The sequence below is a fragment of the Penicillium pulvis genome (assembly GCF_028828015.1).
Source record: "Penicillium pulvis strain IBT 33274 chromosome Unknown contig_12_segment0_segment0, whole genome shotgun sequence".
Lineage (NCBI taxonomy): Eukaryota > Fungi > Ascomycota > Eurotiomycetes > Eurotiales > Aspergillaceae > Penicillium > Penicillium pulvis.
In genome coordinates this window covers 1,796,886-1,816,973 of record NW_026643072.1, presented here as the reverse complement: position 1 = coordinate 1,816,973, position 20,088 = coordinate 1,796,886, and the positions used below count along the sequence as shown (strand labels likewise).

The 20,088-nt window shown below is 48.3% G+C and overlaps 11 protein-coding genes across 11 annotated transcripts; 4 read left to right on the top strand and 7 right to left on the bottom strand.

The window, feature by feature from the left end:
- Window positions 1-56: 56 nt before the first annotated feature.
- Window positions 57-675, bottom strand: N7503_001886 (GFA family protein; the record flags this gene model as incomplete). Its single annotated transcript, XM_057061433.1, has 4 exons — window positions 57-88; window positions 140-260; window positions 337-498; window positions 568-675. 4 exons carry the CDS (start codon window positions 673-675, stop codon window positions 57-59), a joined length of 423 nt encoding a protein of 140 aa, XP_056925395.1.
- A 597-nt stretch (window positions 676-1,272) lies between these two features.
- Window positions 1,273-2,934, top strand: N7503_001885 (translation initiation factor eIF-2B subunit family protein; the record flags this gene model as incomplete). The annotated part of the gene is made up of 2 exons (XM_057061432.1): window positions 1,273-1,400; window positions 1,479-2,934. 2 exons carry the CDS (start codon window positions 1,273-1,275, stop codon window positions 2,932-2,934), a joined length of 1,584 nt encoding a protein of 527 aa, XP_056925394.1.
- Window positions 2,935-3,315: 381 nt separating this feature from the next.
- N7503_001884 (putative kinesin family protein (KlpA)) lies at window positions 3,316-6,265 on the bottom strand (the record flags this gene model as incomplete). Its single annotated transcript, XM_057061431.1, has 6 exons — window positions 3,316-3,492; window positions 3,547-5,111; window positions 5,164-5,295; window positions 5,674-6,003; window positions 6,059-6,188; window positions 6,248-6,265. 6 exons carry the CDS (start codon window positions 6,263-6,265, stop codon window positions 3,316-3,318), a joined length of 2,352 nt encoding a protein of 783 aa, XP_056925393.1.
- A 671-nt stretch (window positions 6,266-6,936) lies between these two features.
- N7503_001883 (coronin) lies at window positions 6,937-9,171 on the top strand (the record flags this gene model as incomplete). Its single annotated transcript, XM_057061430.1, has 9 exons — window positions 6,937-6,970; window positions 7,020-7,048; window positions 7,110-7,169; window positions 7,239-7,381; window positions 7,436-7,484; window positions 7,538-7,641; window positions 7,696-8,157; window positions 8,211-8,940; window positions 8,989-9,171. 9 exons carry the CDS (start codon window positions 6,937-6,939, stop codon window positions 9,169-9,171), a joined length of 1,794 nt encoding a protein of 597 aa, XP_056925392.1.
- A 193-nt stretch (window positions 9,172-9,364) lies between these two features.
- On the bottom strand, window positions 9,365-9,634 carry N7503_001882 (uncharacterized protein; the record flags this gene model as incomplete). The annotated part of the gene is made up of 2 exons (XM_057061429.1): window positions 9,365-9,401; window positions 9,462-9,634. 2 exons carry the CDS (start codon window positions 9,632-9,634, stop codon window positions 9,365-9,367), a joined length of 210 nt encoding a protein of 69 aa, XP_056925391.1.
- Window positions 9,635-9,921: 287 nt separating this feature from the next.
- N7503_001881 (aldo/keto reductase family protein) lies at window positions 9,922-10,985 on the bottom strand (the record flags this gene model as incomplete). The annotated part of the gene is made up of 3 exons (XM_057061428.1): window positions 9,922-10,730; window positions 10,776-10,868; window positions 10,922-10,985. The coding sequence occupies 3 exons, from the start codon at window positions 10,983-10,985 to the stop codon at window positions 9,922-9,924; spliced, it is 966 nt and encodes a 321-aa protein (XP_056925390.1).
- Window positions 10,986-11,447: 462 nt separating this feature from the next.
- Window positions 11,448-12,659, bottom strand: N7503_001880 (uncharacterized protein; the record flags this gene model as incomplete). Its single annotated transcript, XM_057061427.1, has 1 exon — window positions 11,448-12,659. One exon carries the CDS (start codon window positions 12,657-12,659, stop codon window positions 11,448-11,450), a length of 1,212 nt encoding a protein of 403 aa, XP_056925389.1.
- Window positions 12,660-13,467: 808 nt separating this feature from the next.
- On the top strand, window positions 13,468-14,948 carry N7503_001879 (uncharacterized protein; the record flags this gene model as incomplete). The annotated part of the gene is made up of 2 exons (XM_057061426.1): window positions 13,468-13,651; window positions 13,699-14,948. 2 exons carry the CDS (start codon window positions 13,468-13,470, stop codon window positions 14,946-14,948), a joined length of 1,434 nt encoding a protein of 477 aa, XP_056925388.1.
- Window positions 14,949-15,649: 701 nt separating this feature from the next.
- Window positions 15,650-16,540, top strand: N7503_001878 (glutathione S-transferase family protein; the record flags this gene model as incomplete). The annotated part of the gene is made up of 2 exons (XM_057061425.1): window positions 15,650-15,704; window positions 15,774-16,540. The coding sequence occupies 2 exons, from the start codon at window positions 15,650-15,652 to the stop codon at window positions 16,538-16,540; spliced, it is 822 nt and encodes a 273-aa protein (XP_056925387.1).
- A 120-nt stretch (window positions 16,541-16,660) lies between these two features.
- N7503_001877 (MDR family MFS transporter) lies at window positions 16,661-18,439 on the bottom strand (the record flags this gene model as incomplete). Its single annotated transcript, XM_057061424.1, has 4 exons — window positions 16,661-17,661; window positions 17,712-18,144; window positions 18,199-18,228; window positions 18,281-18,439. 4 exons carry the CDS (start codon window positions 18,437-18,439, stop codon window positions 16,661-16,663), a joined length of 1,623 nt encoding a protein of 540 aa, XP_056925386.1.
- A 784-nt stretch (window positions 18,440-19,223) lies between these two features.
- N7503_001876 (uncharacterized protein) lies at window positions 19,224-19,824 on the bottom strand (the record flags this gene model as incomplete). Its single annotated transcript, XM_057061423.1, has 2 exons — window positions 19,224-19,564; window positions 19,635-19,824. The coding sequence occupies 2 exons, from the start codon at window positions 19,822-19,824 to the stop codon at window positions 19,224-19,226; spliced, it is 531 nt and encodes a 176-aa protein (XP_056925385.1).
- Window positions 19,825-20,088: the final 264 nt, after the last annotated feature.

The window sequence follows — 20,088 nt, the reverse complement described above, 5'->3', positions numbered from 1 at the left end:
AAAAGATATCTCGAGTGCGGGGTTTTAATTACCACTTAGGGTATACTTCGTGGTCATTACTGCTTGACCTCTTGTTTGTGCGCCACATCTGGTCACGTTAGAACATCACCTGAGATTTTGTAGAATGGCCATGACTTACCGGGTATCTCTGGCATCCAACTCGCTCGATCCTTACAGAAAAACTCGACTTTGGGCGGTAGGGCCTCTGGATCATCTAGAGATCCTACACATACATAGCGGAAATGGTCCTTGGCAGCCTCCTGTGATCAATTTAGCGAAAATTCCGATCATATGTAGAAATATCCACCATGGATATTCTTTCCATGGCTTACTTACGCCATATTCAAGGATGAAACTTCCGCAGTTATCACAGAACTCGCGGTAGATCATAGTCCCAGATCCATTATCGGCAGCATGCTCTTTGGGCTTCCCGGCTTGGAGATGAAACGCGTCCTTGGCTACTTTGGCTGTGAGACCATAGTTTGCTCCGAATACTTTCTATGACTTTCCTCAGTATTATTTCAAGCTTTTGGTCAATTGCATGACTTGCGGAGCATGTGTACGCACTTTGCAATTTCGACAGTGGCAAAGTGACGTGCGCGCATCCTCGGGAGAAGCGAGTCGTAGCTCATACTGGATGTTTCGACACAAGCAAGACCCAGTATATGTCGGCATTTTGAATTGCTCTTTGCAAAGTTATTGTATTGTCAGAAATTAGTGATGTCCATTTCAATTAGAGTGAATAGAGTGAATGATGAGATGGCAAAATTATTCGAATGACGTCATGGATATGGTACCTGAGACGAGCCTTGGAAGTAGCAGCACCCAAAATAAGGTGCTTAGAACGTAATATGTACTTCATATTTTCTAATATTAGAACTCGAAACATTCTGGAATGGTCAGATAGTTAGGCGATGGTTACGCCTAGTATTCGATGACTTGCAAGATTGTCGGGAAGCTTTGGGCCTCACTATGAAAGAATATATAATGTCCGAAAATAATCACGCATAATTTGACATACAATTAACTTCACTTGAAACATTCATTCTGAATAGATAATTATGAACTAGTTACCTGAAGATACGTATTTGTACACAGCGGTGAACATAAGCTTAATCAATGTACTTTATGCATGCAGGTCATGCAATCTTCCCCGCGCTGATGTTATTATGACATGCCTCTGAAACCCCCCCTTGAATTTGAATCAACATTACCCATAATATCGAAAGATTATCGTGTTGACTCCAACTTTTTCATTAGAAACTCGAAAAAATGATAAATCAACAAAGTCAACTAGAACTCAAACCCAGATCCGTGGTTTCATGCTTCATTTTCTCGGTTGAAAAAGCCAACTCACAGGTCGCTCTGTTTCGACGCAGTGCGAAAGTGAGAACTTACCAGTGGGTGTTCTGCCCGATTCACCTCGCTCAATCTACCACAAAAGAAGATTTCAGCTTCGGCAAGCTGACTTGACAAAGACACCATCTAGCCCCCATTTCGGGAAGTATAGATGCACATGAATCACCACTGGCAGCTGCATGGCGCGAGATTAAAGAAGAAACATCATTGACTCCGCAACAACTTGAATTTTGGCGTCATGGAAAGCCATATTCTTTCAGCGATGTTAATGTGGGACGGAAATGGACGGTTCACCCCTTCGCGTTCCGGCTAAGGAACACCGAGGAAGATGATTTGCATGACGAATTGATTAAAATCAACTGGGAGCATGACTCTTGGGAATGGCACGATTCAGGAAAAGTGGTAGATGATGATAGTTTCGGTGCAGTTCCTTATCTAGCCAAAAGCCTTGGACGAGTCTGCTTCGAGAAGGATATGAATCGAGGTGCAAGCGAAGCATTGATATCTTGTCTAGAAGAACTGCACGTTAACCGCCAAAGCGGAGACCATGAGTTGACCTGCATCGCACTGAAAGGATTCCGCGATGTGTTGGTGCATCTACAAGGCGATCCGAAGTGGTGGGAAACTACACGAATGACAGCATGGCACATCTGGAAGAACAGCCGGGAGAGGATGAACATCGGTACACTGAACGCGCTACTAGGGACTCTGGGTGACATAGAAGATGTAATGGAGTGCAACCTTGAGGACGAGACTCGATGGGATCTTACCCTCGCCGTGCTTGACCATCACCTGGAAGCGCACCGGATGCTGCCATCGCGTATCCAAGACTCTTTTATCGAATACCTCCAAACGCAGTTCATTTCGGCTGAAAATGCGCAATCACGTCAGAAACTCACGATCCTCACCCTATCAGCTAATGCGACGATTCGGGATAGCTTGCTGGACGCTATTGCGTCAACACCGATTTCACATCTGGATATACACATCCTCGAGTCTCGTCCACTTTTCGAAGGAGCCAGCATGGCTTCGTCTTTACTCGCCGAGTCCCAGGCAAAGCTCATATCATCACCAGATCAAATCGTGAAAGTGACTGTGCACACAGACGCTTCTGCGGCTCTCGCTTCGACCAATGTGGACTTGGTTCTTCTAGGAGCGGATCTGATCTCGAGCTCGGGATGTGTGAGCAGCAAAACTGGGTCCTTGCCGGCGGTGCTCAGCGCGAAATATATAAGCCCGAATGCTAAGGTTTTGATCCTTAGTGGACTGGAGAAAGTTTCGGATCGGGACAGGAGGGAAGACTGCCACAAGCTGCAGGAATGTGACCCTGCTGAAGTCATGAGCAGCTGGCTCCATAGTGGTATCAAAGGGGTCAATATTCTTCACGGATTGCGAGACTTCCATCCCGGAAGTTCAAAATGCACAACTCATGTGGAGAATGTTGATGTCGAGTGGGTCCCGGCAAATCTCATCGATGGCTTTGTCTGTGAAGATGGGACTTTCGATACCGCGACAATTCAGTACAAGGCACAGGAAGTGAAGGAGATGGCAGACAGATACTTCGGGAACCTGTAATATCATGGATGATGGATGCCCATTGATATATTTCATGCGAACTGAATGACAAGGGAACATACTCAATTATTTTGATACACTTTAAATGAGTGTCGAGGGGCGGCCCGACTGTAGATAGACATTACGCTACGATAGAGCAAGGAAGTAATAAAGTGGAAAAAGCCTATGACTGTCCATTGATCAAACCAGCTGCATAAAATCCATACAACAAATCAAGCGCCATGGTTAGACCGGTATGTTCAAAGACTCGGTTGCTAAGACAAAAGAAAATCATTAATCCATCCCGAACACCGGAGGTAGAGGACAGGATCGTAAAAGACCTCTGACCTCCCAACAAAAGAAAGCCGAACTATATGCAAAATGGGAGAGGTATCATCATGTTCAAGAATCGCGGACACGCGCTTGGCGCTTCGCGGTGCCGATGTGGGTGTTGTGTACTTTGGTGGCAAACTTCAAGCTGGTCAAGGTCTCTGACAAATGAGCCTTCAAGGGGCTGGCCATGACAAACATAAGTGTCTTAGAGTTCCCACCCAATGAGAATTGAAGAAGATAAGTAAGCTGATCAGAGAGTCAGTATTTGGGACGAAAAGAGAGTAGTGTGAGGGGACAAACCTTGCTGTTGCGGTAGGGGATGTGACCACCATCCTTGCCTTGGCCAAGAGCAGCAATCACATCACCAAGGGAGCTGAGACTGCGGTTGATGTTTTGAGTCTCCTTTAGGCGTTCGCCAGTGGCCCCGCTATGGCTCAAGCGTTCGCTTCCAGCCAGATCGACTAGATTGAGAGTGCCTTCACTGCGCTCTCCAGTGATATGATTCTCGCCAGTCAGCTTGAGAATGAAAACCGAGTGCGATCGTGATGACCGCTCGTTGGCTTTGGTGGCAGCCACTGAGCGGTTGGCATCTGCACTTCGGAGGATAGACTCGACCATTTCAGGCGAGTCCAGCTTAACGGTAGTGATATCGGTAATGATAGTCTTGCCACGTTGCATATCGTGGCGGATTTCATGCTTCTTCTTATCCAACTCATCCGGGTTTCCGAGTAGATCGTTAAGATTCTCGTTGTAAACCTCGACAAAGTTGCCTTCCATTCTGTACCGCCAGCCCTTCTCCTCCAGCCCCTGCGCAGTTTCATAGATTTGATGAACAGCGCGAGGAATCATGCCGTCCTGTGAAGACATGGTGTGGGTTTTACCACTGCCAGTCTGACCGTAACAAAAGATACAAACGTTGTAACCATCTAGGGCACTCTGCACCAGCTGGCTGATTTCATCGAATACTTCGGCGTTCTGGGTAGACGGGCCGAACACGCGATCGAAGGAGAAAGTGTTACTCTTGCGTGTAATGGTACCAAGGCTGCTCTTCTCCTCAGGTCCCATGACACTGATCTCCTTTGCATCCTCAAATTCATCAGGGTACTGCATTGGTGCAATCATGGTGGCAGGTTCGCTGTTGAGAGAAGGGCGAACACGACAGAAAACACGAATATTGCCCTTGAGTTCCTGCACCTGGTTATGAAGCTTACGACGTAGTGTTTCTTCCCTACGCAGCTTCTCTTTGATCGCGTCAGTTTCAGCCAGCGCATCCATCATGTCCTGGTTGCAGCGCTCAAAAGCTTGAGACTGCTCTTCGCGTCCACCTTCAAGGAACTCAATGCGGGCCTTAAGGGCTCTTATTGTTGATTCCAATGTTACACCATTGCTGCTGGCAGTGTCAAGGTTCTGTCGAAGGTCGTGGACCGTCTTTCGTTCACGATCGATATCGGCCTTCATGGCGTCAAGCTCGCTTCGCAAAGTAGCGATTTCACGCTCTTTATTATTGAGTTCAATCTGAGACCTTTGAACGTCCATTGCAGATTGGGTTGTTAGGTTGCCGAGGTCTCGGACGCGCTTGGCTTTCTCGTCCTCGATCTCGCCCTCGAATTTGCGCTTCAAGTCTCGGATTTCGTCCTGATGTCTCGCTACCAGCGTGTTTTGGTGTTTCTTATTTTCCTGGCTCAGTGATTCGATTTCGATGCGGTGCCGACCTTCCAGGTCATCCATCGCAATATCTTGATCTCGGCGCGCATCGTTCAAGGCCTTCTCCGCAAGCACTAGCTGGTTCTTTAGTGATTCCATCTCAACCCGCAAATTAACGTTAACATCTGTCAGTCCATCGCGAGAACGTTCAAGTTCGCCAACTAGATTAGATGGTCAGAAATATGGCTCGTCAAGCTCAGTCAAATCACTCACTTCGCGACTTGTAAATTTCAACGGTATCTTTTAGACCAGAAGCTTCATGGCCCTGTTGATTGAGACGCAACATGACCTGCGCCATCATATCGTCCATCTTCTTCTCGCGGGAATCCTGGTCCCAATCTGTATCTGGAAGATGGTCAAAACTTGTTACAAAAGAGTTTTTACTGAGAAACAAAGGTGGTCGTGGCTTTTTCGGTGATCTCCCAGGGCTAAATGGCGATGTTTCGCAGGGCTTGGACGGAGTAAGAACGGGAACCCTGGAGGGTCGAGCCTGTTCTGCCGAGCTGGTTGCAGGGCAACTCCTTGAATATATGCCTCGTACAGCGGTGATAATTGAACGAGAAACGGGTTGCTCCAGCGGGGCCCCGAAAATGGGTGTAAAATCAGGTGCCTGAATATGTTGGGGCACACCATAGTATGAAGGAGTTCCATCAAGCTCGCCGGGAGATCCATGGGGGCCAGAAGGAGAACGCGAAGGGGAAGAAGAAAAAACAGGTGGCATACCCTTTCGTTTTCCAAGAACACTTCCGGCACTATCATCGACGTGGCTATCAAGGGAGGTCGCCGGGCGCTGAATAGAGTTGTTGAGCCTTCGGCCGCCGAAGGAGGTCGCAGGGCGAGGCATGGCAGATGCGCCGCGCGCGCCATAGCCAACTGTGGCCGAAAAGTTGGGGGTCGTTCCGCGAGTGGCTGTGGAGCCCGATCGAGATATGGTGGACGATGCGAACGAGTTTCCCCGCGCATGCGCCTTGGACGTGGTAGAAGGTGGGCGGACACTTGAAGGCTGTTTCCTGGGTTCTGGGGAGGGAGACGTGATGGCCCTAGATCGAGTGGCTATGATAAGCCTGTCAGTATATCTGACCGTTTATCTGTTCGTAGTCCTGCATACGTGAAAGGGCCTTATTAACGAGTGTTCCAGGTGGCATGATTCCCGAACGAGAGTTGGCTGTGGCAGGATTCATCTCACGCAAACCACCGACTTGCGGAATGCGCGACCGAGTCGATGCTCGCGGTTGAGTCTGCCGGATTTCAAGTCAGTGTTTGCGCAATCGCGACGGAATGCAGGTGTTCTGTTTACAATGTTCTCTCCATCCATGGTGGGATTGGTAGTGCGCCAGGTCACCGGGGAGTAGATAATCCGCGCAAGTAAAAGAAACTCTCGTCCAGCCACCGTCTCAATGGCCGAATGGGCGACTATGGAAAGATGTAAAGAGGGGGCGATGCGATGCGATTCGGAGTGTATGGAAGCTTGTTTGGTTTCTGGAGGGACAGAGCGGGTAAACAACAGATGACTCAGCAAAGCCATCATCTCCCAGATTGGGATTAGTCGTATTAATTGAGATCACGTTTATCGTCACACGCGTATAAACTCCCACAGTGTGATCGTTTACGTATTACCACATCTTTAGAACTACAATACGGCACGTGAGCTTGGTGGGATGAACACAATCGATGAAGATTAGGAGTATGCCGGGGGTAATTAGTTCAATTTGGAAGCTGATATATTGAGCAGTCTCCTTTTCTATCATATGCACTATCCACTCGGAAATTGCAGTTCAATTGCGTGTATCATCTATTGAAGCCGTTGACAATCCAAAAAAAGCCGGCGCGGACTCCACCCGGCCCGCTGAAACACCCCAAAAGGCCCCAGTTGCCGCATTCCCTGGATGCTCGAGGGCAGCTGCTGGGTTCTTCTCCTTCAATCTTCTCCTGCAAGCTTGTACTTTACTCTTTCCCCTTCAATTTCTTCACGGCTCGGTACCGACCATGTCCGGGCGGTTTGTGCGTTCATCCAAGTATCGTAAGTCTTTGTGATCGCCTCTGATAAGATGCCGCTGACCGTTGGGAAGGCCACGTCTTCGGGCGTTCGACACGAAAGGTAAAGGATGCCTGTACCTCCGAGCTGGTTGACCCCAAGTACATTCTGACGTCAGTTACAGGAACAATGCTACGATAATCTTCGAATCTCACGAAATGCCTGGGATACCAATCTGGTCAAGGTACGAATCGTCCTTTGCGCCACCGCCCCTGACCTTCGCCGAATCTCCCCCGTCTAACGCGACAAATAGGTCAACCCTAAGCACCTGGCAGTCAATTGGGAAGCTGGTGGTGGTGGAGCTTTCGCTGTCATTCCCCTTGAGGAACGAGGCAAGCTACCGGAGCGCATTCCTCTATTCCGGGGGCACACCGCTGTTGTTCTCGACACCGACTGGTAAGCGTGAATCGACCGAGCTACCAGTCGCATTTGATAGTTGACATGCTGTAGGAATCCCTTCAACGATGATCTGATTTCTTCGGGTTCCGACGACGGAAAGGTAAATGATCTAGCCAAGGAAGGCTCTATCGTACTTGGCTAAATGCGCTTCAGGTCTTCCTCTGGCGGGTTCCAGACAACTTCACCGTTCGCCCCGACCTCGACGCCGATGATATTCAGGATATTGCGCCTGTTGGAAAGCTAAGCGGTCACTCCAAGTACAACACACCCAATGTCAATTAGGCTAGGGCGGAATACTAATGCCCTTGCAGGAAGGTCGGCCACGTGCTCTTCAACCCCGCGGCGGAAAACGTGCTGGCAACGGCCTCGGGCGATTATACTGTGAAAATTTGGGATATTGAGGCGGGTGCACCGAAACTGACCCTGAATGTTGGCGACATTGTGCAGTCGCAGTCGTGGAGCGCCAACGGTTCCTTGCTGGTTACCACCTCGCGCGACAAGAAGCTCCGTATTTGGGATGTTCGTCAGGAGCGCCCAGCACATGAAACTGCCGGGCACTCTGGAGCCAAGAACAGCCGTGCTGTCTGGCTCGGTGAGCGCGACCGGATCGCGACCACTGGTTTCTCTAAGATGAGTGATCGTCAGCTGGCTCTGTGGGATATCCGTGCGGTCCGGGAGCCCATCAACGGCTTCAAGACCCTGGACTCCATCTCCGGTGTCTGCATGCCATTCTGGGATGATAGCAACAGCATGCTGTACCTGGCTGGACGCGGGTAAGTCACGTTTTTCATACCTCCATATATCTTTCTGTCTAACGTCTCTGCAGTGACGGAAACATCCGCTACTTCGAAATCGAAAACGATAAGTTCGAGTTCCTCTCGGAGTACAAGTCCGCCGATCCTCAGCGTGGTGTCGCATTCATGCCCAAGCGTGGTATTAACATGCACGATAACGAAATCGCTCGCGCCTTCAAGACTGTCAACGATGGCTACATTGAGCCCGTCTCCTTCATCGTCCCCCGCCGGTCCGAGACCTTCCAAGAAGATATCTACCCACCCACAGTTGGCTTGACCCCTGCAATGGGACCTTCTGAATGGTTCGGTGGAAAGGAGGCGATCCCTCCTAAGATCTCTATGGAAAGCCTGTTTGACGGAAACGGTCTCGAGGAAGTTGAGGGTGTGCAAGAGAAGCCTACTGGAACTATCGATGCCCCGGCTCCCAAGCCCGCCGAGCCAGAGGTCAAGAAGCCTGAACCTGTTGCCCCGAAAGCCGCCCCTGCTCCTGAGCCTACCCCAGAACCCACACGTGTGTCCCGCCCCGCCCCATCCATGAAGGAGCAGGGTGGAGCCATGTCGGCAATGGTGAACAAGTTTGCCGATGACGAGGAGGCTACTCCTGCCGATGATGAAGACTCCAGCTTTGACGAGGTTCCCAAGCCTGTTGAACGTGCCACACGCTCTCCCGTCACTGTCGAGCCGTCGTCCCCAAGGGTTAGCAGCCCCTTGCGTCCCAAGGAGGTGGAGACCAAGCCGCAGCCTGCTGCTGCCCCCGCTCCCGTATGTTGATCCCGTCAAATTGCAAGCTTCTGATGCTAATTTTTGTAGATCCAGACCCCGGTTCCCACATCTCCTGCTAGCGAGACAAGTGTGCCCACCGCTACTGTCTCCAAGGAAATCGAGGAGATTAAGAACCTGATTGCCGAGCAGACCAAGATCATTGCCACACAAGCTGAGCAGATGCAAACTTTGACTGCTGAGATTGAGGCGCTCAAGACCAAGCTGAACTAAGTTATTAATTTTCATTGTTCTGGACGTGTTGCAGCTGCTACTGTAGCGAGTATTCTGGAGAGCGCCCTTGCTCGACCTATAACTTGGGAACGATGTTCGGTGTATCGACGTACATTAAGATGCACCGTTGAATGTGGATATGTGGTCTTATCTTTTGTTTTCTTACTAGCGGATTTGTCAATACATTGGCCTTTCAGAGCTGTGTAGAGGCTGTGTAGATGGTTGTTAATCTAAGGGTGTAAAGAATATGTGCAAATAGTTTCGGCCCTGATGTGGTTATATACACGTACGTCCTCCAGGGCTCCTCATTTGGATTGATAAATGATGAGTGTAGGATGCTCGCTGAGCTGATAATCATGTTGCCCATGCTGCTTGTTGCGCCCACAATCGTGCTGATGGTGGCATAGCTCTTATTCGCGGAGGAGTCGAAGGAAAGTTGCACTTGAACTGTGAGTTCATTCATCTTGCATACAGGCCGGCAAGTTCTCTCAGGGCTCACAACTATGGGAGGGGAGGGAAAGTTGGACGACAGTATGTTTCAATGATGTAGCTATACCGGGGCTAAACATTGGTACAACGATGAATGATACTGACCAAACTGGCTTTGTGACTAACAAATGATGGTCCCCGGGGGCATCTGACGTATTGTGATTGAATGTAAGAGCCATGGATTACATTAGAATGACAAATATAAAAAGATCAAGACAATTGCCCATACTCAAGTTCTGGCTCCACAGGAAGTATAGGAGATCAATGCCAATAATTATTGACAACACCCTTCGTCACAGCCCATGCTGACTCGAGAGCCTCGACGATATCCTGAGGAAGGGGGTCCTTTTCTAGAAGAGTAAGATTCTGCTCCAGTTGCTGTAAGCTACTTGCCCCAATAATGACTGAGTCTCCTCGCTCGGGATCTAATTGAGAATGATGCATAAGCCATCTGAATGCACATTCCATCTCAGTCAACTGGTGCTTCTCCGTCGCTTCTCGAATGATGTCAAGGGCATCAAAGATTTTCTCATTCCAGAAGCGGCGCCTGTATTTCCGTCCCTGGAAAGTATTTGGATCAAACCTAGACATTGAATCAATATTTGCATCCTGCGTATCGCGTTTGTAACGACCAGTAAGCTGGCTGCCGGCGAGGGGACTGAATGCGTAGAATGTGATGCCGTAGTGCCGAAGACAAGGGAACAATTCCATTTCAACGGTTCGGTGGATGGCGTTGTACACCCCTTGGTATACTGTTGGACGGATCCACCCATTGTGCATACACATGTCGCTAATGTAAGCCACCTCCCAAGCCATGTAGTTGCTCAGGCCGAGGCGGCTGAACTTTCCTTCCTTGTGGAGTTCGTTGCAAGCTCTAAATGTCTCTTCGTAGGGGGTTTTCCGATTTGGTCCATGAAGGTACCAGAGGTCAATTTTGTCTGTCTTTAAGGCTTTGAGAGACTCTTCGAGATAAGTGCGAAGGTCGCTGGTGCAGTGAGTCATCTTGCCAGTTCCGTCGACAATGTTGGGGTAAAGCTTTGTGTCGACGACAAGGCCTCGGGCTTGCCAATCTAGCTCTCACAGATATTCCTCTGAGGATCCTTCGGCGTACACACGGGCTGTGTCGACCACTTTGCCACCATGGCGTTGGAATGTGTCCAGCATAGCACTAGCATCATTGAGGTCATGAATACGCGCTTGTTCAACGCCTGGTGGTGTGTTAGCGGAGTCCTGAACTTTAAGCTTGAGACCAGCAACAAACCTTCTCTTCCAAAGGTCATCGCACCGAAAATGATCGGGATCCTGGTTTTCCGTTCAGCAGCCATTTTGAATAGTTAACGATGCTTTGGAGTAATTCAATTGCCAGTATTTATTGTGGTTCTAGGGGCGAGAATCAATAAATGGTGAGGGATCTGGAGAAAGAAAAATCCTTAGGAAAGGCGCGGGGTGTATAAGCATAAACGTCGGGACGAACGCCGCCCTGGCCTAGGCCTCATTTACAAGCCCTTACTTATCTCTCCAATCCATTTCGCCGGCAGCAGCAGATAGCTCAAATCCTCTTTGATTCCGATTGAATTAGTCTTACAGTGAATTCAAGAGGTATTTCACATATATCTCAGAACTTCCATCCGCATGATTAAACAAAGTTAAATCGCGCATATTCTGGATATTCAACAAGAGTTCACGTAAACAATAGATAAATTTCTGATGGCCAACCGTGTGCGTTCAGAAAGGGACTGCATAAAATTCCATTGACTTCCATATACTCTAGCCATCTGAGAGTTATTTCAAACAAAGCTAGAGATAAACGAGTCTCTCAAATCATGGCAATGCTCCGAACGACGAGGCAACTCCTTCCTAACCGACTGGTTGACGACGACAACGACAAGCGTGCTCTCCTTAGCCCACTCAAATGCTTGAATCAAACCCTCCGCACTATCCACGAAGAATCTTTGCTTATAAGGCAAGCTCCCGGCCAATGACAGAAAATTCTCAGTGTTGATGGGAATAGGCTGGTATCCAGTGGAGCAATGTATACGATTGTGAATCACAACATGGACTAGGTTCGAGGGAGTATGGCCAGCAAGAACAGCAACATTGCCAATGTGCATCAAGAACGAACCGTCACCTTCGATGCAAATCACCCTTCCCGAGGAATGACCAATCTGGACCCCATACGCAAGTGGGTATGTATGGCCCATGGCGCCGATAGACAAGAAGTTACGGGATAGATCCTCGCCAGTCTCCTTTTGGATCATGTATATCTCACGACTGTTACCACCAACAGATGACACGGTGACATCAGTTGGGTAGAACTGTTTGAGCACATAACGAATGGTATTTTCGCGGGACAAGGGAAGTTCCCCTTCAGCAGATCGCCAGTCTTCCATCCGGGAAAGGCGCTTATAAATCTTCGTGCTGGCTCCGTTCATAATCTCGCTAGTTTTCCCATTTTGGGCCGTCTCGTCCTGTCGGAATGGGGCAAACCTGTGGTTCGGCACCAAAAGGGCAACAGGGGTACAGCCTTCTTTGGCGATTTTGACGAGACGTCCGATCATTGAAATGACTTCTGGAAGTGAATCAGGCATCACTTCGTAAGGGAAGCCATTGGACGTCAGAATGTCCGGCGTACATGGCCCAGCCAAGGCATGTTCTGGCTCGTCGTGCTCGCCAGGTCTGCCTCGCCAACCTATCACCAGCAACATTGGGATACCAAATACTTCTTTAGCGGCCATTGATTGCAAGGGATTAAGGGAGTTGGCGAGGCCTGAATTCTGCATATATGCGACCGCAAGCTTTTGGGTTGACAGGTAGTAACCCATAGCGAGACTGACAGCAGCACCTTCACTTGCCGTGACGATATGTTCCGGTACATCTTTCGTTGCGTATAAAAAGCTCAGGAGACCTTTGAGACAAGAATCTGGGACTCCAAACGCATGGGTGATACCATTGTCAACAAGAGCCTTTTCATAGAACAAGCGTGGATCAATGTTGGCCATTGGGGTATGATAACGTTGAAAGGATTTGGATATTAAGGCGTATACCTAGCAATATAACTAACGCGGAAACATCAAAATTTTAATGAATGCAAGTAAGACAGCTGGCAATCTATATGAGGATTGCGAAAATCAAACTTTCATTTGTAATGGAAGGTCTTTATCTCCCTGGCGTCGGGAATACGCAATATACTAACTGTCTTGAGCATATCGTACAACGGTCACAAGGAGTATGTAATACCTTTCTGAAGGGAGCGCGATAATTGAACACCACTTCTATTCCTACATTCGGTATGGTACAGTAATCGTAATTCGGAAAAACCGCTATCTCAAGTATTCAAGTACATTGCATCACCTCGCTTAATTTACGTCAATATACGAGATAACGCTTTATAAGAGTCATAATATAAATAATAAAAGGTAGCTTAACGAGTATCACTCTTTAATCACCTTCACAGTCCAGCGTAGTCTACAGAGTAACGTGAGCAGATATGTACTTAGGTATGTACTCAATAATGTTACTCTCTGGATCTTAATACTGCGCTACTTTGAGTGCGGTTAGTGAGGGCGTTCAACTAATTTTGTGGTGTTCAATTTAAAAACCTCCTTCTGAAGCCAAGGTTTTCGTTGATTTAGTATAGTAACTGTGGCCCCGCAAGTGGGTCTCAGACCCGCAGAAGAAAGACCACCGGCACGAAGGCCGTACGGCGCCACGGCCGAGTCCGACAGCGATGACGCTCTTGGATCACAATCTCCCTTATCTCATTTCACATTTCCCGGCTCTGCTTCTTCTGGTATCAATCCAGCCAAAATGACAGAACCCGAACAGCTTTCCCTCGAGGAGTTGCCAGCACCGGCTAGTCATGCACAAGATAGTTCTGACATCGAGCGAAGGGTTATAGATACAGAGCCGACTGATTCAAGCCAGGTTGAATCGAACAAAACCAAGATCACTGTACTTATTGGCTCTGGAATTCTCCAGCTACCGATCTGGGGTATGTTGCTCAAATTTTGGATTAACCACCCATACTTACTCGTGCAGGCTTTGCTATGAGCTATGGTGTTATTCAAGAATACTACTTCGACAACTGGACGTTTGAGGGGGATCGCAGCATTACCGGCGTAATAGGCACGACCGCAAATGGTGTCATGTATCTATCCATGCCCTTCCTCTTCGCTCTTTTCACTCGACGATGGGCCCATCGACGACAGCTTGCCGCTCTTTGTGGTATCGTGATTGCATGTGCAAGTTTCTTCGCGTCTGCTTACTGCACCACGGTTTGGCAGCTGCTTGCGACTCAGGGAGTGACCTCTGCACTGGGTTGCGCCCTCATTTACAGTCCAACCACGCTCTCTCTCGGCGAGTGGTACACTTCCAGCAACCGTGCTGTAGCATACGGGATTGTTCTGTCTTGCAAAAACATTGTTGGCACTAGCTGTCCATTCATGCTTCGAGCGATGATCGATACCTATGGCTTTCGGACAACTCTGAAAGCATGGACTGCGATAGTGGGTGGATTGAGTATTATTGGCATCTTCATGATCCCAACACACCCATCGAAAGTCGAGGTCCACAAAACTCGCGCTCGCAGAATTCCCTGGCATTTTCTCCGACACCGTTCAATTTACTTCTACAGTATCGCCATCATTTTCCAGAGCTCTGGATACGGTATCCCACAGACGTATCTAAGCACCTACGCTCGAGATGTTGCTATGTTGTCTCAGACCTCGGGAACCCTGATGCTGGCCGTTTTCAACGCGCCTGGTATCATTGCGTCCTCCTTCTTTGGGTGGCTGAGCGATAACAAGCGTATCTCTTTTTCTGTCCAGGTCGTTTGCGCCATACCACCACTTTTCTCGGCTCTCGCTGCATTTCTCTTATGGGGCTTGACGACACAGGGTGCTATAGGTCTCCTTATAGTGTTCTCGATGACGTTTGGATTCTTTTCCAGTGGTTACAGCGCTACTTGGGGCGGGATCCTCAAGCAGATGGAACGCGAGGCTGCCGAGATGAACGAGGCGGTCGATCCTGGAATGCTCTATGGTCTACTAAACGGCGTCAGAGGAATCGGCTATGTGAGTGGCGGAATTGCAGGTGTTGGATTACTTGATGCCGGAACTATAGCGGCGAGTCAGCGCTTCGCCTATGGAAGTTCCTATGGACCACTGATCATCTTTACGGGACTTTCGTCACTTCTTGGGGGCTGGGTTGTTCTCTGGAGGTGGAGTCCGAAGAGATTATTGCCATTATTGAAGAGGGCACAGGGTGTACGAATGCCTCAACGAGTCTAGTTTGGACTGTTATGTATTACTACGAATACGACATATATCATTATGTACTATATCATTCAATACCAAGATAGATAGACTTCTCAAGTTTTAATTATTCCGTTCAGTTGATTGCAAATAGGTTCTTATGAAATTTTCACTGAGAAAACGGAAGGCTATATATTGGGGCAACATCCTCTATCGGGCACACTGCAAGTTCCGACATTATCTTCGGATATAGTAAATGCTCTGTTTCCTGGAAAGATCATATGGACTCTGCGTTGTAAACAGATTTTCATTTTTCTTTATTATTCATCCGCCTGACCATGCAATGCAAACGCCCACACTCTGGGGTAAGGATCTTCGCTGATTGAGTCACATCCCAGCCCCCAATCCCACATCCCTGTTCATCCCTAAAGCCACTTTCTTTGAAAACGTCAACCCCTCTTTTCGCCATTCTAAAACGGTCTCCATTGGCTAGGATAAGCCGACGTTCTGGTGCCTTGAGTATAAAATGCACCAATCGCATGACAGGGCCAATTCAAGCTTGGATTTCCGGTCTTCGCACCGACGCCACCAAATCCTGCCCCGTCGTGTCGTGTGAGCTGACTGAAGACTCAACGGGTAGCCTAGCTCGGTCTTTTGGGAGGCTGAATATTGAGTAAGATTCAGGGATTCTCGTCAAAGATAGTCTCTTGACTTTGTCCTGAACTTCGAGATAAAGAATGACAGAAGAGGTGGACCCCGTTCACTTCTTCGACCTCTTCTCCGATCAAAAAGGTCAGCAAGTAGCCCCGCATTGAAGCTTCTCCCCAGCAGAAACACACTCATTAACACAATAAGCACCAGGTGCCTCAAAATCATGGTCTCATAACACTTTAAAGACCCGAGCAGTGCTCAACTTCAAAAAGGTCCCCTACACGCAAAGCTGGCACTCCTACCCAGACATCGCAGCCCTCATGACCAGTCTAGATGTGCCACCCCATAAGGAAGGCAGATCATACACATTACCAGCAATAACGCACAGGTCATTAATAGCCACAAGCCCCAGTGGAGCAATGATGGACTCACTCCCGATCGCCCTGCACCTCGACAAACTATATCCGTCTCCACCACTTTTCCCATCCGGCGACACGAGCTACGCATTATTCCTCGCTGTATTGAATATCATGGCACTCCTGGAGCCTGGATTCAGACCCTTCATTATCCCGCGTGTGCCAAATCATCTGGATCCACGAGGGCAGAAGTATTTCCATGAGACAAGGTCCAAGGCTCTGGGGAAGCCGTTGCCAGAGGTGAGGCCTACAGATGAGGAAACCATTCATAAACTGTGGAAGTTGGTTGAGACTGAGTCTGCGGTTATTGTGAAGATGTTGAAGGGGAGAGAAGGGAAGAAGGGTCCTTTTTTTGAGGGTGAGAATGCTGGGTATGCGGATTTGGTGTATGCTTGTCAACTTGCGTTTATACAGCGGTTTGATAAGGATCTTTTTGAGAGATTTATGGGGTTAGGGGATGGTGTAATGAAGGCATTATATGAGGCTTGTTTACCCTGGTTGGAAGGTCAGGGTAAGGATAAGGAGTGGCCTGTTTCATCGACTGCCGAGTCTCAAGTATAATTTGGACGGAGTCATAGTATATCCTTATGATTGAATGATTGGCATGAAAATAAAATGGGTAGATTATAGATTATTCTATGTGGCATAAGACCAGATCTCAATTAAGTATATAGGATCCAATCATGATGACTGTTTGTGCAGGTTCCGTAAAGTGCAGGCAAGAATCAATCCGAGGGCTGAGATACAAAGATAGAACAGCCAGACATACGAGAGGCCCTTGTTGATAACGTCAAAAATGACTTGGCGCTCATCGACAGGTACTTCCTTCGTGATGCTAGATGTGGCAGTAGATGCAGCAACGATTTCAGTCCCAATGTTGTATCCCAAGGCCGCCACCAGCTTGGCCTTCCGCACAGCGACTTCATGGTTATAGATCACCGTGCCAACAACCACAGATACGGAGGCTGCCAGTTGTCGGACAAGAGAGAAGGCAGCGGTTGCCTGGCTCATCTCCGACGTCTTCACATTAGCCTGTAGAGCGATCAGGGTTGCTTGGAAGTTCGGGCCCAATCCAACACCAATTATCATCTGGTATAGCACAATACGCGCCCAGGATGCATAGGGTTTCAGATCCATGTATAGACCGTATCCAAGTGTTGTGAAGAACATGCCAAAGATGATAACCTCCCTGAAACGTCCAGTCGCGCGCAGATACCAACCTCCTAGGCCAGATGAGATAGCCAGGGCGCCGACCAAAGGCAGGAGAAGAACACCACTCATGATGGAGCTTTCCATCAGGACGTTCTGGAAGTATACGGGGAGGTAGAAACATCCTCCAATGAAGACCGCCCCGTGACAGAAATTCACCAGAAGAAGAGCGATATTTTGCCAGCTGTTAAAGACGGCCAAGGGAATGATGGGTGCAGAGGGGAATTGCTCATAGATGCCGAAGAGGATCAAGGCGACCACTCCAAAGATAATGAGACAAATCACTGTGGCTGATGACCAGGCGAATTGGTCCCCTCCGAATTCCAATCCGAGGAGAAGCATGATCGTTCCGGCGATGACGAGGCCTACACCGATCCAATCAATCGAGGCGAGGCCGTCCACGAGCGTCTTCTTTGTAGTATCGATCTTCAGGAAGAACAAAAGAAAGAAGAAAGCGACACCACCAACGGGCACTTACTGACTGTTAGCGACGGATCATGATCGCAGTAGTTGAGGCACTCACAATTGATGTAGAAGCACCATCTCCAGGTGACATACGACGTAAAGGCACCACCGATGATAGGTCCAACGGCGCCAGCAATAGCCCACGTCGCACCGAAAATCCCAAGGTACGCAGAGCGCCTTTGGACGTCAAACAAGTCGGAGACACAAATATTGGCCATCACGGTGATACCACCACTGCCAACGCCTTGCAGGGCACGGCCGGCGATCAGCATATTGACATTGATCGCCAGTGCACAGATTAAACTTCCGCCTAGGAAGAGAATGATAGAAATGCTAAGAATAGACTTTCGGCCCCAGATATCGCTCAGCCTTCCCCATAGACCCACGGATGAGGCATTTGCCAACAAATAGGACGATGCGATCCATGAGTAGGCAGAGTCGGAGGCCTTGAAGTGAGCGACAATTTTCGGTAAAGCAGTGGAGACGATGGTCTTTGTATTGTTAGCCTGTTACTCTGAAGAGGGGTTCGACTGATATGTACTTACGATATCAAGCGCAGCAAGGAAGACCGATAACTTTATATCAAATGATCAGCGGTAGACGTTTAAATGTCGATCTCCAACTTACCCCTAATCCAAGTAGGATAATCACAACCCGCTGCTTGCTAGGGCTATCTTGGTAGGTCACGTTTTCCTCAGGAACATCATCCTCGGACACTTTTTCCTTGGTGCCGTATTCCTCGTCTGCCACTTGGGCCGCAGCGATCTCGTGTTCTTCGCCAGACATTATAGAGAGAGAGCGATCGGCAAAAGGTCGGATAATAATTAGTAACTCAAGAAAACATGATAAAAGAATGTGAATGAAAGGCAAGTTAGCCAGAAAAAGGAAAGATGAACATTTAATCAGACAGCTGAAGCCAAGAAAACTTCTTCAAAACGTCGCATTTTAGTGGGGAGATAGCTTATCCCTAAGCTCGAATCGAGCTTGCGGATCTAGGTACAAATCGATGTGATGTCATTCCGCTATTATTTACTCCACATACACCAATCAGAGAGACTCGGTTCGCTTCTTTGGGTCTAGCGAGACTGTCATTCACCACTCAGATCGAGAGCTTACGCATTTTAACCCCTTTCATTCGGCACTTCGTTGCAGGCTTTAACACGTGGGGATCGAAGAAACTTTCGCTATGAAGTATAAGAAGGTTTGTTTGATAATTTCATTGATTTACAAGAACAAGCATACATGGTTCATGTCTTCTTTCTTCTTAGCCATTCATATATCTGAAAGTCCACGGTAGAACGACTATCCGCCCATCGAAACTAGTGGTAGGCATCAATATTCTAAAATCGGAAGGCTCCGTGTTCTACTGGTATCTAGAACACTTTATTTCCGCTTCTCAGTTAATCTTTGTTTGACCTCGGCATAGCCACATCTCTAACAGAGTCATGAGCGTATAAGTGGAATATCATTCAAAAGAAGTCGCTACTCTAAACAATCACAATATCAAAATCCAAACATTGTCAATATTTCCTCCCATTGAACAGAAGTCTCATCAATGTTGGAACCGTACTCATTTCTCGCTTTGCCCAGACACAAGCCCCTTCATGCTCGCCAATCCCCCCGAAGTAAGGTCCTTGGCTGACTGTGCGCCATATGATACTCCAGATCCAATACCCTTCATACCCTTTGCTCCGGCATCCGTGAACGTAGTCGTAGCTGAGTTAGAAGCATACGACCCATCTTCCTCCTTGCCATTCCTTTCAGCACGATTTATTCCCTCTTTTGATGCAAATTGCCCCACAGGCTTGAATAATCCCTTGTCGCCAACTTGGTTCCCAACAAGGTTATTCACATCGTCTTGGAGTTGATCTACTTGATCGACACCGGTGATCTTCGTTTTGGAGAGCGAGTCTATCAGAATATATACTTCATTAGTCTCATTTCATCTTAGGGCCCGCCCTTCTTCGAGAACACAACATACCCTTAGTGGCATAAGACGCTTTATTGTCGCCCTTTCCGAACCATTTCAGATACTGGTCCTCGATCCAGGGCATCCATCTCTCATATCCGTTATTGTATGCCTCCTTGAGCCATTCACCATAGCTCTGTTTTTCTTGGGGTGTCATGTCGTCTTCGGAAGGCGGTTGCTTCGTGATGTTTGGAATACTCATGATGTCTGATTTATAGAACTTGGAATCCGTATAGATGGGTGCTTGAGAGGATGAAATGCGATACTTGCGTAGTATTTATATCTCGAAACCGGAAATCGTGCTGTTGTCACATTTAACTTTATATAGATTAACTCGACATCGGATGACGTCAATGGCCACCAGATCTCAAGTACATATCGGGTTTTTATGGAGTCTGACTCGTCACATCTGCTGAGTTTGGTACGTGTATGGATAACCTATCATCTCACTCGATTGCTTTGAAGT